This window comes from Ovis canadensis, chromosome 18, assembly GCF_042477335.2.
Source record: "Ovis canadensis isolate MfBH-ARS-UI-01 breed Bighorn chromosome 18, ARS-UI_OviCan_v2, whole genome shotgun sequence".
Classification (NCBI taxonomy): Eukaryota; Metazoa; Chordata; class Mammalia; order Artiodactyla; family Bovidae; genus Ovis; species Ovis canadensis.
In genome coordinates, this window is record NC_091262.1 from 32,964,384 (window position 1) to 32,982,325 (window position 17,942).

Genomic DNA, 17,942 nt, shown 5'->3' on the forward strand with positions numbered 1-17,942 from the left:
ACCTTGGTCTTCCCTGGTGGCTCAATGGTAAAGAATCTGCCTGCTAGTGCAAGAAATGAGAGTTTAATCCTTGGATGAGGAAGATCTCCTGGAGAAGGGAATGGCAACCTACTCCAATATTCTTGCCTAGAGAATCCCATGGGCAGAGGAGCCTGGTGAGGGCTACAGTCCTTACCATCGCAAAGAACTGGACATGACTCAGTTACTAAACAACAACAACCCTTTCCCCAAGGGTTGCATATTCGGATGCCTATAGCAACCATTCAGGTACCATCAGTGATTAAGGAGGTCAAAGATCATTGTTGAGGACCATGTGGGAACGCTGGCCACCTGGAGAGAGCACACTCTGTCTAGAGGGTCAGCCCCACTCAACTCCACTCATTGCTGCCATGTGAGAATGCTGCATCAGTTTCCCAAACCTTTGGATTTTTTTTTTCTTCTCAAGAGAAACCAGAGATTCAGATTTTTATCTGCAAACTCCTGGTGTTTATATAACTTTGTTCAGTTCAGTTCAGTCGCTTAGTCGTATCCGACTCTTAGTGGCCCCATGAATCGCAGCACGCCAGGCCTCCCTGTCCATCACCAACTCCCGGAGTTCACTCAAACTCATGTTCATTGAGTCTGTGATGCCATCCAGCCATCTCATCCTCTGTTGTACCCTTCTCCTCCTGCCCCCAATCCCTCCTAGCATCAGAGTCTTTTCCAATGAGTCAACTCTTCGCATAAGGTGGCCGAAGTACTGGAGTTTCAACTTTAGCATCATTCCTTCCAAAGAACACCCAGGGTTGATCTCCTTTAGAATGGACTGGTTGGATCTCCTTGCAGTCCAAGGGACTGTCAGGAGTCTTCTCCAACACTACAGTTCAAAAGCATCAAATCTTCGGCGCTCAGCTTTCTTCACAGTCCAACTCTCACATCCATACATGACTACGGGAAAAACCATAGCCTTGACTAGACGGACCTTTGTTGGCAAAGTAATGTTTCTGCTTTTCAATATGCTGTCTAGGTTGGTCATAACTTTTCTTCCAAGGAGTAAGCGTCTTTTAATTTCATGGCTGCAGTCACCAACTGCAGTGATTTTGGAGCCCCCCAAAATAAAGTCTGACACTGTTTCCACTGTTTCCCCATCTATTTCCCATGAAGTCATGGGACCAACTTAGCAGCTAGTAAATTCAATTTAAAAAAAATGCCAACCAAATGCAGTGCCATCCCATGGGTTGCCAGTTTAAGGTCTCTGATCTGGCACATCCCTTGTGTTTTAGTGGACAGCCAAGCCCTGGAAAGGTCAGGTGGCTTGTGATGTGGCTGGAGACATGCTCCTTAGTACCCTGCCCCCAACAAAGCCATTCTAATTTGTCTCAGAATAGGAAAAAATAATAAATATTTGAATTTCAGCAAGGCTACTCTGAAGGTTAATTGAATCTCCCCTCCAACTGGCTTTCATTTTCTTTTTAAATCATTTCGGTTTGATGGAATCAGAAAAGAAAAACTGGGCTTGAATCCCAGCTCTACTATGTTACAGCTTCATGATTTTTTGCAAGCTCTTGGTGTCTCATTTGTGTTTTCCTCTACCATCTACTTTTGTTCTTGTTTCTCTTTTTCTTACTTTTCCTCTTTTCAAGTAGCACAGCGTGGTGGTTAAAAACACGTTCTTTGGAGCCTGATATGTGTCTTAGTTTCTCTACCTGCTACCTGCGTGACCTTGAGCAGGTCACTCAAGTTTTCCACGGCTCAGTTTCCTCATCGGTTGTCGTTGTTCAGTCACTCAGTCATGTCCAACTCTGTAACCTCATGGACTGTGGCACGCCAGGCTTCCCTGTCCTTCACCATCTCCTGGAGCTTGCTTGAACTCATGTCCATTGAGTCGGTGAAGCCATCCAACCATCTCCTCTGTTGCCCCCTTCTCCTCCTGCCTCCAGTCTTTCCCAGCATCAGGGTCTTTTCCAGTGAGTCAGCTCTTCCCATCAGGTGGCCAAGTATTGGAGCTTCAGCTTCAGCATCAGTCTTCCAATGAATATTCAGGGTTGATTTCCTTTAGGATTGACTGATTGGATCTCCTTGCAGTCCAAGGGACTCTCAAGAGTCCTCTCATCTGTAAAATGGAATAATAATAGTACCTACCTCAGAGGTACTCTTAAAAGCATCAGGACGCGCTTTACATGAAATATAAGGGGAGCTCTGTAAACACTGCTGTCTCTCCCCCTTCCCGTTTCTCTTTTTGTTTTCTCTGCTGCTTTGGAAGCCACGGGTCTTTAACACAGAGGGCCCGGCTCTGGTTCCCCATCTCACAGTGAGCGCTTTCAGCCCTGAATGGCCCAGCACAGCCAGCCTCCAGCCCGCAGTAAGCCCCAGATCTGGCAGGTGCTATGGCTCCCCACTCATTACTTTCAGTTCTGTTCCATTTCTGGAACTGCATTTTTGAGCCCATCTGTGCCCTTTTACTTTTCTCAGCTCCTATTTTTTCTGTCATTTCTGTATATTTGGAAGAGATGAAACAAGTCAGCTGCCTGCTATCTCGACCTAAACCCGGCTAAATTATTTCATCAGTCACACAGAGATGATCCTTGTCGTCGTTGGGTATCTCTGGAAATGATGTTATGAGATAAAGGACAGAAGCAGCATGAGTTTACATTAGCCAGAGTTGTGAACGCAGCAGATAACTCGTCCTGGAAACCACAGAGCCTGCCAGTCTGTGGGTTCACCAAGATTTCCCCCAGCAGGTCTGGCCAAGAGTGCGTCACATATGTTAATTAAAGAAATCGTTTTGGGTTTTTTTTTTTTTCTAACGACTTTAAATGCAAAAAACTTAAACTATGCTTATATTTCAATTAAATTGCTTCTTTCTCAACCTGTAAAATGTCACTATCCAATCTTTTCAGCTTTTAGGTTAAATCGAATAAGAGATCTGACCTGACCAGCCCAGCTGTTCAACTCTTCTTCAAGATCAATTTGTATTCGCAGCAGAGAAGAGCTGGTGACGTAGGTACGTATTGGCGAAACTCTTATTTTTGCTTCTTCTCCCTACCTTCCCAACATTCATAAGTGGTGAGTGAAAGTAGGGGTGGAGGGATTTATTTTATGTTTTTAATTCAATGTGTCTACTCTAGATCAGCCAGAAATCTGGTCAAGCCACTCAGTGCACCTTCTCCTTTCTTTGCAATTAAGAGGACAAGGAGGATGTCTATTTCAGTTTCATATCACCAGCATCCTGCCAGAAAAACTAGAAATCCTCCTAGGTTTTGATTTCAGCCCCCTAATCACTACACTTAAAAGTCTCTATGAAAATTAAGACAACACTATTTCAATCAACTGTACTTCAGTAAATAGCAAGCTGTGTCATCTTGGATATTTGTTTCGAGTTGGTTCAACTGGCAGGTGGCCGGGTTTTGGAGATATGAGGACAAGGACACAGGTGGGACCGCTAGAGCATCTTTGAGTGTGGTGCTGTGTGCTTGCTTAGGTCACAGGCCTCCTGGAGAATCTGATCATATCTGCAAGCCCTCTTCCCAGAAAACTGTACAAACACACACACTTTCACACATAATTTCAGGAAGTTCCCAGAAACCCATAGGGGACCTACAGATCCCAAGTTAAAAGAATCCTTGTTTTAAAGGTTTGGGGAACAGCCTTTGAGAGACATGACCCCAGAAGTTAAGTTTTAAGGAAACCGTCAGCTCATAAAAGGTCAAAGGTTGATGCAGCTGAAAAGTATATTCTGAGGTTCAGCCTTGATTCTAAACCATGCCAGATAAATTAAAAAAAATTATTTTCTTGTCCTGATGGTGAGTTAAGGAACTGGGTTCTTTTTTTTTTCCAACTGGACTATAGTTGATTTACAGCGTTGTGTTGGTTTCCCGTGTACAGCAAAGTGATTCCATTATACATATACATACATTCATTATTTTTTAGATTCTTTTCTCATATTAGGTTGTTACAGAATGTTGAGTCTTGTTCCCTGAGCTATAAAGTAGATCCTTGTTGGTTATCTTATATATAGTAGTGTGTGTGTGTGTGTGTGTGTGTGTGTGTGTGTGTATCCCAAGTTCCTGATTTATCCCTCCCCCACTCACATTTCCCCTTTGGTAACCATCCGTTTGTTTTCAGTATCTGTAAGTCTGCTTCTGTTTTGTAAATAAGTTTATCTGTTTCTTTTAAAAAATTAGATCCCACATATGAGTGATGTCATAAGATATTTGTGGGATCTTTGATTGCCTTTCCTCACTCAGTTGGAACCCCCTGCCAGAGATGGTCTGCCCTGTATTTGCCACAATCGCCTTGATTTTAGCAAAGGGCTTCCAAGACCTCTCTGGCCTGACCGTGGGTCTCAGATGAGTTCGTTTGGTTCTGCCCCAAACACATTTTTGAGAGATCGTTTTGTCCTGCCTCTTTTCTCTGTACTGCTGGCCACTGGGCTTGTCCTGCTGTTTTCAGCAGAGGCTACTTGAAACCATTCCAGGGGAAGCTGTTGCCATAGCGACCTTGGCTGCCAGGAGTTACCATTTTCTTCTTTTTGTTAGCTTGTGGTTTCCCTGAGTTTGAAGGTAATGGCTGACGCTCTGATTTCCTGCAGTGCAGCGAGGAAAAGACTGGATTTTTGTTATTGTTGTTGGTGTTTGTTTTTTTTAAAGTTTGGAGGGATATATGTGAGTGTGTGTGTATGTGTTTTGTGTACAAGATAAAGCTACCTGAAAAGATGAAAAACTAGATATGTGTGTATATTTTCCATACTCCAGTTTTTAATTTTGGTCTAGCAGTTGAATGGTGGTCCACTTTCAGCCCAGTTTTGGAGACTAATGACTGTAGGCAGTTGCCTTCAGTAGGGGGAAAAGGTGACTGAGTTCCATTTCACACCGCCTGCGACTCCCAGGAGTAAAGACCTCTGGGAGCTCAGCTTAGTCTGAACTTGACTCCAGCGCCAGGACTGCCTCCAAGGGAGCAGGTGGCTGAATCAGGCTCTTCCTGCTCTGAAAACAAAGGTGGGGCCCACAGGCATGACAGCCACACCTGGTGGCCACGCAGTCCCATCTCACGTCGGTCCAAGGCTGTAAACACCACACCTGATGCACGGCCGGGGCACCAGGTGCAGGTGAAGTCTGAGGAAAGTCAAGGCTGCCTGGTAACAGAAATCAGAGCTGGTCTCCTGGTCCCTCTTGTGCCTTTCCAGCTGGACTTCTTTCTCCTGCTCTCATCAGGTTTTATTTATTTCTTTTTTAAACTTTTGGTCCTGCCACACTGCATGTGGGATCTTAGTTCCTAGACCAGGGAGGTCAGACCTGCACTGCCTATGTTGGAAGGTGGATTCCTAACCACTGGGCCACCAGGGAAGTCCTCTCCTACGCTCAGCAGGATGCTATTCTCAGCATTTTCCAGTTTGCCCATCTTAGAAATAAATGTTCATTTGTTGTTTTCAGTTGCTAAGTTGTGTCTGACTCTTTGCGACCCCATGGACTGCAGAACCCAGGCTTTCCTATCCTTCACTATCTCCCAGAGTTTGCTCAAACTCATGTCCATTGAGTCTGTGACACCATCCAACCATTTCATCCTCTGTCACCCCCTTCTCCTCCTGCCCTCAATCTTTCCCAGCATCAGGGTCTTTTTCAGTGAGTCGGCCAAAGAATTGGAGCTTCAGCTTTAGCATCAGTCCTTCCAATGAACATTCAGGGTTGATTTCCTTTAGGATTGACTGGTTTGATTTCCTTGTAGTCCACGGAACTCTCAAGAGTCTTCTTTGGCACCACAGTTTGAAAGCCAACACCCAGCCCAGTTTATCAGTGCTCAGGATTTTTGTGACCTGGGTTGTTGCCAGTTCATTGGCGGCTATAAGGGCACCGATAGGAATCAGTCAGGGTGGGTTCTGTGGGCCCTTCTGGATTGTCGCCGTTCCCCACTGACTTTGTCTCTGTGTGGTGAGGTCTTCCCTCTACACATGCTTCTAAACCCACCTGTGCCCCTGCTCCCCAGATCAAGATGAACGCCATGATGGAGACCTCCGAGCTCCCAGCCGTATTTGACGGGGTGAAGCTGGCCGCGGTGGCTGCCGTGCTGTACGTGATTGTCCGGTGTTTGAACCTGAAGAGCCCCACAGCTCCGCCCGACCTCTACTTCCAGGACTCGGGGCTCTCGCGCTTCCTGCTCAAGTCCTGTCCTCTCCTGACCAAAGAGTGAGTAGCCCTCAAACCCACCTGTACACCTGCCTGCTGATCTGTCTGTCATTACACTGTTCAAAGAAGAACCTTCTCCCCATGGGTCCTCAAGGCATCTATGTGAACTAGTGTCAATGATGGTAAAATAGCCACCATCTCTGTAGAAGTCTGGCGCTTGAATCCTGGTGGGTAGGGGACGACTCAGATCTTTGTTGCCTGAAGTCATCCTTTCTTCCACAGTGCGGTGTCATCAACCACGTCAAGGACTTTGCAGAAAACTGTTGTCGTTTTTAGGTGGATGCAGAAAACTTGGACAGTATTTTGCGTGTGTGCGGACTCAGTCATGTCCGACTCTGTGTGACCCCATTGACTGTAGCCCACTAGGGTCCTCTGTCCGTGGAATTTTCCAGGCAAGAATACTGGAGTGTGTTGCCCCTTCCTTCTCCAGGGAATCTTCCCAACCCAGAAATCGAACCCGGGTCTCCTGCACTACAGGCAGATTCTTTATCACCTGAGGCCAGTTCTAAGATGGAAGTCTTCCTGACCCCAAATAATTAATGAGAAAAAAAAGCATAGGTTTCTTGGGTACCTTTGGTCTGCCCTATTGAAAAATATACATTAGCTAAGAGAATCCACTCTAAGAGAAGGTTTTCATTCCAGTTCAGTTCAGTTCATTCTCTCAGTCGTGTCCGACTCTTTACAACCCCATGAACTGCAGCACTCCAGGCCTCCCTGTCCATCACCAACTCCCGGAGTCCACCCAAACCCAGGTCCATTGAGTCGGTGATGCCATCCAACCATCTCATCCTCTGTCGTCCCCTTCTCCTCCTCCTCTCTATCTTTCCCAGCATCAGGGTCTTTTCCAATGAGTCAGCTCTTTGCATCAGGTGGCCAAAGTATTAGAGTTTCAGCTTCAACATCAGTCCTTCCAATGAACACCCAGGACTGATCTCCTTTAGGATAGACTGGTTGGATCTCCTTGCAGTCCAAGGGACTCTCAAGAGTCTTCCCCAACACCACAGGTCAAAAGCATCAATTCTTCGGTGTTCAGCTTTCTTTACAGTCCAACTCTCACATCCATACATGACCACTGGAAAAACCATAGCCTTGACTAGATGGACCTTTATTGACAAAGTAGTGTTTCTGCTTTTTAATATGCTATCTAGGTTGGTCATAACTTTCCTTCCAAGGAGTAAGCGTCTTTTCATTCCAAGTTAACCAGATTTCCCTGCAGAAGCCCCAGCTCTGTGTTTTGGAGGTGACAGGGGTGAGCACAGCTTCTGACAGAAGTGAAACAGTAGTTGTGAAAGAGACAGAATCTGTGTTCCACACCACACATGCTGTTTATTTCCAGGAGACGGATTTGACAGGATCTTCATTGAGGCACGTGGAATCTAGTTCCCTGACCAGGAATCAAACCTGGGCTCTCTGTATTGGGAGCACGGAGTCTTAGCCACTGGACCACCAGAGACGTTCCTGAATGATTCTCTTCAAAGAGCAGATGGGCAGCAGAGACACCTGAGAGTCTGGGCTCTTGCTTTGTCCTCTTTGGTTGTCTAGTTCATTTCCACAGCCAAGAGTAAAGAGCTGTGGGCTATGGGTATTTTGGGTGTCTGTGTACAGTTTGCTTGTTAGTCATAATGCTGTGACCTTAAAAAGCTGTCATCAAGTTGAAGGAGACTTATAGCTCAGTTATATTGCCTAATACCTGTGAACTGCCACGTACAATATAAATCGTGGTGAACTTGGACCCGTCCCTGCTGAGGGGATTCCACGTCATAGTGGGCTCCACAACTATGATCAAGAGCGTGGTGTTCTTAGTAAGCAGTGTTTGCCATGGAAACTCTCCTCTCTGAGGAGTGTGCACAGCATTGGTGTGTTTTCAAAATCATCCAGCGTTTTTCTTCCATGTTTAATTTAGATAATTCACTCATCTGAACTGGCAAGGAACATTTGCACCCCCTACTTTCAGATGGGGTGGGATGCAGCTGGATCCAGTTCCTGGGTCTCTGTTTGTAGAGAGCTTTTGAAAAACCAAGGTGTTAAAAGCCCTACGAGATTATAGGCAGATGAGTACAAATTTCCACCCAGCATCAGTTCCTGAGTAATTAGAGGAAGCCCTGGGAAAGCTTCTCCCCTCTAGGCTCTTTGGAAAACATCATGTAAAGTTTCAGTTAGTCAGTCGCTCAGTCGTGTCTGACGCTTTTGCAACCCCATGGACTCTAGCCCACCAGGCTTCTCTGTCCATGAGGCAAGAACATGAGTGGGTAGCCATTTCCTACTCCAGGGGATCTTCTCGAGCCAGGGATCAAACCCGAGTCTCCTGAGTCTCCTAGGTTTGATTTCACACTAATTGTTCAAAGCATTAAAAAAAAAAAAACCTGATTTTTGGCGAGGTTTTTCCTAACCTGGTTTCTTGGTTTCCTTTGAAAAACAGCCTGGAGACATAAGTCCAACAGTTTCTCTTTGCTTTTTCTTCTTCCTGTACACTTTCTTGATGAACCTATCGAACTTCAAGGTTGGATTTGTTTTCCTCTCATTTTAAGGATGGGGAGATGAGGAGTAGTAGGGGAGAGCCTGGACCCAAGTCTGTGACCCCAGAGCTGGCTCCTTTCTTGTCCACAGGGAGGGGGAACAGTGACCTTTCTCAGGGTGCAGGCGAGGGACGGGAAGCAGAGAGCAGTAAGGGGCCAGTCTGAGACAAAAGTCTTTAGCTGGGCTAGCCCTGGAGTGGCCTTCCAATTTCTGCATGACCCTCTTGCTATTTTAATCATTGTTGGAAGCTGGTGGCCTTGATGTTTTTTCTGTGTGGCCTTTCTGGCAACAGCCTTTCGTGTATTTGAAGCCGAGCTCAGGAAGCTTATCTGTTATGGGTAAAAGTGCTTCTTCCAGGACTTTGAAGATTTTTTTTTTCCTACAGGAAGCCTGTCTACGGCCTTCACAAACAACTGTCTCGGCTAAAGATTTCACTTAACTGATTTAAAACAAGCTGATGGGGTTATTCAGTAACCCTGACGGAAAGCAGCCAGTTAATCATGACTTACGTGTGAAATCACGGACATAGCCTTTTGATGTTCTGGTGCAGGAAAAAAAAAAGTCGGTGAAAGGTGAACAGTGAAAACATGTTAGGAGAACAGGGATTTTTTCCCCCCTCTTTTCAGCATTACAGTCAGTTTTTAAGTCTGTCTTGAGATCACCTACCCAAAGATACATCAGAAATGAATTTTTCAATGTCTCGAGGGAAACTTTTCTAAGGTGAGGTGATAAGTCTCTTGTTCACTTAGCAACAGGTCAATATTTACCTAGTGGTTCAATTTTTGTTCTCAAAAAGTGTTCGATTTCAGTGAAACAGGCAGACTAAAAAGCTCGAATCAGGATTATGAGAAAATTTAGATGGTGATACAGATGTCCATTTTTTTCTCAAATAAAAAATTTAAAGAATTTAAAGCATGTTTGTTTTCTTCTAAACGGAGAATAAGGTGAAACACAAAAATCATCTGTGAGTCTCCTCCTTGGGGATATACATCACTACTACGTTGGTCATCACGCCTGCAGGGTTTCTGCTGCTGCAGATCATTTCCCCCAACAAAATCAGGGGCATACGTAGCATTTGGTAACCTGCTTTAACACTTAGCATACCACGGGGACTTCTCTGGTGGTCCAGTGGTTAAGAATCTCCCCTTCCAACACAGGAGCCGAGAGTTCGATCCCCGGCGGGAGAACTTAGATTTCGTAGGCCACATGGTGCGGCCCAAGAATTTAAAAACAAACAAAAAACAAAACAGTACGCCGTGGACATTTATCTACACTACTACATATCTTCTAACATTTGATTTTTAGCAGCTTCAGAATTCTGTCAACTGTTCAAGTGTCCTAATGGCTGTTGGCCACAGTGGTGCAGAGAAAAAGCCTTCATCTGAAATGTGGATTAGGATGCAAACTGAGATCTTCTTCTAAACAAGGGGGACCCCTGGACCACGTGACAGGCCCTCTGGTCCTTGGTTTCCTTGTGTGTGAAATGAAGCAGTCTTACAAAGCCCCTTCTCATCATGAAGGTATGACCAGACAGTACTATCTAAGAAAGCATCAATTTTTTTTAAATTTATACATGTGACACACACTACATAGACTTCTAATGCCCCAGCTTTTTGTTGGGGTGAATGACTCAATGACTAGAAGTCACAGAGGGTGTGAAGAGATAAACATTCTAGAGTTCTGCTTTACATATATCTCTAGTTTTAAGCTGTGAAGAAAAGGCTGAATGTTTCTTATGGTAGTTCTTTAATTGTAATGCATGAGAAAAAACAGGGCCAATTGACCCCATCATTCTAGCTGTGTTTCCTGCCCTTTCTCCCATCCTAACTCAGATTGAAGCATCCCTGTGTGGCTTGGAAAATGAGTTGTGCTATGGACTGAATTGTGTCCCCCCAAAATTCATATATTGAGGACCTAACTCCTTATATGATGATATTTGGAGATGGGGTCTCTAGGAGACTATATGGTCTAGATAAGGTTGTATGGGTGGGACTTTTATGATAGGATTAGTGCCCTTATAGGAAAAGGAAGAGCACCAGTGCTCTGTCCGTATCATATAAAGACACAGCAAGAATGCGGCCTTCCACAGGCCAGGAAAGGCGCTCTCACCAGGAATCAAATTGGCTGACACCTTGATCCTGGTCTTTCATCATCTAAAATTGTGAGAAATAATTTCTGTTAGTTAAGCTAAAAAGATAAGTAAAAATAAATGAGTAAAATGAAACTGGCCGTTCTCCTGCGGTACCCTTTCAACGCCAACATCCTCTGAGTCTAGGACCACTGCGTCATCACCAAGCATTGAAAGAGTTTCTTAGAAGGACCCTGGGTTGGGAGCCCTAGCGACCAGGTAAGGACAGGAACTCAAAGAGAAGGGTTTTCTTGTGTATCTGCCCACTCCTAACCATTCTCACCCCCTTTGCTCTAGGACAAGGGGACGCTGGACCCCTTGGACCTTTGCTTTTTTAAGGACTTTGTTGAGCTATCATTTACATATAGTAAAATACACAAACCCTATGTATACAGCTCAGGGCCTTTTGCATATATATTTACCTATGTAACTGCCACTCCCCTGTGCTTTACAGGAATGTCCCAAGTCACCTCTTGCCTCTGACCCACTTTGTCGCTCTACCACTTGAGTTGGGTTCTTTAAGCAGGCCAGCACCCAGAGTGCAACACTGTGACCCTAGCCTATCCCAGCCTCACCACCCATGGCATTTTGCATTGCCCATTAAGTGCCTGCCCCTTAGGCACTTGTCCCTGTCCCCCCCAAATCTCTTCTTTCTCTCCACCAAGATACCTTCTTACCCTGCAAGAAAAACTTAACTAGCATGACTTCCCTGGTGGTCCAGTGGCTAAGACTCTGAGCTCCAAATTCAGGGGGCCAAATTCCCTGTTTGGCGAACTAGATCCCACACGCTGCAACTAAGAACTGGTGCAACCAAATAAATACATTTTTCTTTTTTGAGTATGTCATAAAAAAAGAAAAAACTTAAATAGCTTCTATTCTGAGAAACTTTGCCTGACTACTCCCAGCTCCTCTTCAGTCAGAATGAGAACATTTCCATGGGATTCTTGTTTAGAGTCTACTCTCGTGAATGAGCAGAGAGTAGACTCCAGACAACTCCTTTGCTTCTTCCTGCCCGAGTTTCCCCAGCATGTAGCTTCTGTGTCCATTCAGCATATTTCATCTTTTTCTGTAGGGCTTCCCTGGTGGCTCAGTGGGAAAGAATCTGCCTGCCAATGCAGGAGATGTGAGTTTGATCCCTGGGTAGGGGAAGATCCCCTGGAGAAGGGAATGGCAACCCACTCCAGTATTCTTGCCTGGAGAATCCCACGGACAGAGGAGCCTGGCAGGCTATAGTCCATGAGGTCGAAAACGAAATGGGCAATGGGTTGGGCATGACTTAGTGATAAACAACAACAGTCTTGTTCTGTAGAGGTTCATACCTGTCTCTTTTCTTCACCAGTGGAATATATGTACCCCAAATCAGGATCCATATTCTTGACCAGACAGAACAGGATTCCAAGCCATTCCAAGTCTTAAATATAATGCTGCTTGTTGACCTTGCCCCTTGTTTTCCATAGACAGGTGTAGTTGAGGGATGTTCCCATTTTGGTTTGGTTTGGTTTCCCACTCCAGCTTAAGCAATCAGTGCTGCTCAGGGGCGCTTCAGGGAATCAGGTGTACCTTCAGCTCTGAGCTTAGGGCTTCCCTCTTAGTTCAGTCAGTAAAGAATCTGCCTGCAGTGCAGGAGACCCAGGTTCAGTCCCTGGGTTGGGCAGATCCCCTGGAGAAGGAAGTGGCAACCCACTCCAGTATCCTAGCCTGGAAGATCCCCTGGACAGAGGAACCTGGTGGGCTGCAGTCCATGGGGTTGCAGAGTTGGGCATGACTAAGTGACTAACACTTTCTCAGCTCTGACCAAGTTTTGCTTATTAGGAAGTCGCTGTGCTGTCTCTGAAAGAGGATGGATTGGTTGTTTGGTCTTAAGTCAGGGCACACCCAGGTATATCCAGAAAGGCTGTTTGCAGCCTCCGCCCTCCCCTTGTAGTTCCCATCACCAGCCCTGGTTTAGAAAGTGAAGACAGGAAGCAGGCGCCCTGTCTCTGGAAGCTGTTATTAAAATGCATACATTCCCTGTGAGAAGCCAGGCTTCCACTTTTTCACTCAGTAGTGGGCTCGTCAGTATGGATCGTGGTAGAGCTGAAGATGAAGGCTTCTAAGAAGACTGTGATGGAGCACTTAGCTAGTAGGCAAGCCTAAAAACAGATGACCGAGGTGTTTTTATGAGATGCAAGAGGCATCTGTGAAGCCCTGCACAGTCTAGTGAAGGGACACAGTGAGGTCAAATCATCAACCATATGCTTGTGGGTCCTTTCTTCCCCAGAGGCAGAAAAGGTAATAGCTTCCTTCTGTAACCCACTGCTGCCTGTATTAATAAGATCTGGATTTTATTACTCTCCATGGGTTTGAGAGACACCTGAAACTTGGAGTAGAGGATCACACCCATTCCAGCACCAAGCCAAAAATACTAGCTGACTCATCTCTGCCAGTGGTGCCCTTTCTGAGCACTTCCTCTTTGAAGCTGCTTCAGACACTCATCAAACAACAGCAGAAACCCTGTGACCTTTCCATGGATTGTAGTGGGTTCATCTTCTGTGTTTTTTTTTTCTTTTCTATTTATCTCCTCATTCACGAGAGTAGACTCCAAACAAGAATCCCATGGAAATGTTGTTCTCACCGTAATTAGCCCCTATCTTTAGTTTCCTGCCAGTGGTCATTCATTAGTCTGGGTTAATGAACATCGGAAGATTTACTTCTCTGAGGCTCTGTTGTTGGGAGGTATTTTCAAAAGATCATTTATTTTAAAGCCATTTCATTGTGGGGAAAAAAAATTTTTAGGGACTTTCCTGGCAGTCTAGTAGTTAGGACTCTGTTCTTCCTGCAGGGCATGGGTTGCATCCCTGGTCTAGGAACTAAAATCCCATATGGCACGTGGTATGGCCAGAAAACAGAAACAAAAAATTTTATTGGTTTCTGCATACCTGTGCTTAATTATTTCTTCTCAGAAGCAATACCAGTTCTTTCTCTACGCAGGCATTCACACTCCCTTTCTATCAGTAATACTCACTTTTCTTTTATTTATCCCCAATAAAGGCCTTTTTCTATACATAAAAATACCATATATATATATTTTATATATATATATAGTTGCTGTTGTTTCGTCGCTAAGTCATGTTCAACTCTTTTTCGACCACGTGGACTGTAGCCATCCATGGGATTCTCCAGGCAAGAACTGGAGTGGGTTGCCATTTCCCACTCCAGGGGATCTTCCAACCTAGGGATTGAGCCTGCATCCTGCATTGTCAGATGGATTGTTTTTTTTTTTTTTTTTCCAGATGGATTCTTTACCACTGAACCACCAAGGAAGCCATTCACACATGTATATATCTGTGTGTGTATATATATATATCTCCTAGTATACCAAGGACATATTAAAAAAATTACAAGTACTCAACAGAAAAGCACTAATTCAGATCAGTCTGATATTGCAATATACGAAATTATTTTCAGATCTAAAGAGCAAAGGACTCAGTGTGTAAACTCCTACTCCCCTTTCCGTCTCCTGCCTTGCCTCCTTTTTATTTTACCGTCTCTTCTTAGTGGTGGTGTCACAGAGGAAGCTAGGACAAGAATCTTGGATGTGAACAATTGGTGTTTTCTCAGTCTTAAAGGAAATCATGCAAAAGCAGCTCCGCACGTTCCCTTCCGGTCACATTGCCATCCCTGGGCCCCTCCTGGGTAGAAATTCCGGAGCCAGCATGGCTTATTTATAGTGAGTTAAAGATGAAAAGAATTTCATTATCTTGGACTTAAATTCTTAATTCCTTCTTGTTCACAGAGACATTCCAAATCAGATTTAGATCCTTTCCTTCTTGGCTGCACACTCAAGCTTTGTCCTTTTTATAGGATAATCTCCTAATTGCCAGGAGCCTTAATTCTATTGACCTGATTTTACCCATTTTAAGAACTGTGCAAATATTTCCTTAGATGCTTGTGGTAAACCATTAACAATTGATAAGTGGATCTGGCGCGCTCTGATGGGCTTACTATGTACGCACCAGACCTTCAGAGCACATTTGTTGAGAAACTTACATTGCAAGAGAGTCCTTGAAAGATGAAAGACTCAGAAAGCATCTCTGTTGAGACTGATAATTGGTGGTTAGCTCCCGTGAGGTCGCCTTTTCAGGGGCCTTCATCTTAAAATGGCTTGTGTTTTTGATGACAGTGGCTCAAACCCAAGCTGTCAAGGTGAGAAAGTTGGATTGCTAAAGCTGGGTTACTGTCCTGTCATTAGGCTGACCAAACATCCCGATTTTCCTGGGACTTGATAGGGTTCCCAGAGTATGGAACTTTCCCACTAAAACCTGGGAAAGTACCAGATAAACAGGGATGCGTCGGTCACTACCTGTTTGTCACTGTCTTCTGTGACCAGATGGTGAGGTTTTCGTAAGTGGGTGCGATTAGGGGTAAGTGTTTAGTTCGCCAGAGGTCAAGTGTAATTTAACCCTTGGATGTTGCCCACCTGTACTGTCTCTGCCCTAGCAGCTCAGTTATCCAAGAGACCAGGAGGAAAGTGCTGCCGCCTCTGAGGCCTCTTGTATTGACTTAAGACGAGAAAACTGTGAGACCATGGAGAGATTCGTCCGCCTTCCTCTAACCTCGGGACAGGTTGTAGCCTCTTGTTAGAGACTCTGTGCCTTCATGGAAGAATTGCTGAAAGCTCTAAAAGGTTCAGAATCTAGAATATTTGAAACTCTCTTGATTTGGTTCAGATGGAAAGAACATCTTCTATGTGCCATCCACTCCCTAAAAGCATTCATTTTCAGTTTCTAAGAATGTATTACCTACCTGTTCCCCTGTTCATCATGCTTGAGTTTATCCTTCGGGGCCCTACCATGCCTTCAAAAAGGGAAAAGAAGCACGTGCTACAGCTGAGTCCATCACATGGTGTCAGACCCAGCACATCTGGATGGGCCGGTGGGCCTCTGCTTTGTGCAAGGCTGGCTGCATTGCCAAGTCACTTTCTCTTTCAGTTTTTTCCCAGACTAGGCTCCAGGGTCAATCTTTGACCATCAGTCAGCCTTAATTTTATTTAAACTACTTTAAACCTAATTTCCTCTATAGGATTTGCCTGGGATTAGATCCACTTTTGTGGTCCTTCTCAATATATAGTTGACTGAAAACAGGTCCAACATCCAGGAGTAGGAACAGGCTTCATTTTCTAGAAACTGTGAAATTTCCAAGCGTAGCCAACTTTTGTCAGTTTTTTCTTGTTCTATTGATCCTGTAAATTTATTGCTTACGAATTTTGATCTCAAACTATTCCTTTTCTCTGCCAGCTCCCTGGCACAGCTCCCCTCACTGCGACAGTACACTCAATACTACGTACGCTTTATTAATAAAGTATAATTAAGACAGCAACTTGATTTTGAACGTGTGTTCTAGGGACATCCCTGGTGGTCCAGTGGTTAAGACTTCACCTGCCAATGCAAGGGGTGTGGGTTCGATCCCTGGTTGGAGAGCTAAGATGCCACATGCCTCAGTGGCCCAAAAGCCAAAACATAAAACAAGCAATATTGTAACAAATTCAATAAAGACTTTTAAAAATCTTAAAAACATGTTCTAGAGGGTTCAAGTTAGGGATTGAACCAGGGTCTCCTTATTGCAGGCAGTTTCTTTACTGTCTGAGCCACCTCCAGGGAAGCCTCCTCTGGAGGGTTAATAAATATGGTTTCTAAACTCTAACTGCCCTCATCAACATTCAGTGGTGTGGAGGGTAAAGAACTGACTGCCATTTTACTTCATCTTCATACAAAGCAGCAGCAAGTGAAGCAACCAATTTTGGAAGCCCAGTCCTCTGCAGCCACCTCGAGGATGCCTTCTGTGCAAATGGAGTCTGTTGGGGGGACGGGGTTTTAGGATCAGAATCTGCTAAGTGGTATAATATTAATTCAAGGTAACCATCTTCCAGGGTTTTTAAGGAAACCTATCCCTCTGTGAAATTCTGGAAAGTGAAGCTTTTACTCCTACAGAAAACTGTAGTCCTTGACTAATCGATGTTTCAGATGGTTGGATAAGATGCCAACCCTGTCACCACTCCCAAGTGACGGTCTGCCAGACTGAGCGGCGCCATCGCCCAAGGGCCATGTCCTTCTGGGAGTGCGTCCTCTGCCCAAGGTGACTCCCAGTGGTACCGCGTCCCCATGAGCCTCGGAAATGAGTCAGCCCTCCTGGCAGCTTATGAACCAGCCTAGTCTCCACCCTGTGCCGTCTCTAATCATAGAGTGAGGACCCAGTCTGCGTGGGTGCAAGTTGGACGGCTTAACTTGTGACGTGGCCAGTAAGAGTCTGTAAGCCGGAGCATTTGGGAAACCTTCTCGCCCGGAGGTCAGCAGTTGATCCCTCCCAGGAAGGGAGAGGTCCATGAGAGGTGGCAGGTTGTGTGTTTTCCATCTTTTGCACTGGGTACTAAAGCCATTGCCAACCAACCCCACTTCCTTATTGAACGGTGGTACCAAATTCTCCAACACTGGCATTTTCAGCCAGATAGCAAAAGCTTGAACAGTAATTCCTTTTTTTTTTTTTTTTAAGATTTTAAAAGCAGTTTTATTGATTGATTTATTTTTGGCTGCCCTGGGTCTTCGTTGCTGTGTCGGCTTTCTCTAGCTGTGGCGAGCAGGGGCTGCTCTCCAGTTGTGGCACTCCAGCCTCTCCTGCTGTGGAGCACAGGCTGTAGGGCGCGTGGGCTTAAGTAGTTGCAGCTCCTGGACTTAGTTGCTCCAAGGCAAGTAGGATCTTAGTTCCCTGACCAGGGATGGACCTTAGCGCCCAGAAGTGAAAGAGCCGAGTCTTAATGACTGGACCACCCGGGAATATTTTAAACTTGAAATCCACCAAGCCATAACAATGCAGACTTTTCCTTCCTTAGTATTTCCATAAAGGACAATTCTTCTTCTCAGTGGATACACAAAGATTTATATATATATATATATTTTTTTTTTAAGTTAGTCAATTAATATAGAATAACATGCTCTTCCAGTCTGTTCTTTTGTGTGCACACCACACTCACCCCTTCCCTTCCATGCAGAATCCTTCTGCTCATATTTGTCTCCTCTGTCTATCAAAATCCTCTTCATCTCTCAAGGCCTCCTCACATCCTAGCTCTTCCAGCATTCTCTAACCTTTACCCTTCTTCTGTC

At 45.0% G+C, this 17,942-nt stretch overlaps 1 protein-coding gene across 1 annotated transcript in view; it reads left to right on the forward strand.

Annotated features, from left to right (window-relative positions):
* The window catches only part of ABHD2 (abhydrolase domain containing 2, acylglycerol lipase), a 110,325-nt gene that overhangs the window by 26,257 nt on the left and 66,126 nt on the right, over window positions 1–17,942 (forward strand). Inside the window, exons 2-3 of the mRNA XM_069560285.1 lie at window positions 2,880–2,983; window positions 5,962–6,161. Of these exons, the coding sequence (XP_069416386.1) occupies window positions 5,968–6,161 (194 nt within the window). The 5' untranslated portion in view covers window positions 2,880–2,983; window positions 5,962–5,967. The remainder of the gene's footprint in view (window positions 1–2,879; window positions 2,984–5,961; window positions 6,162–17,942) is intronic.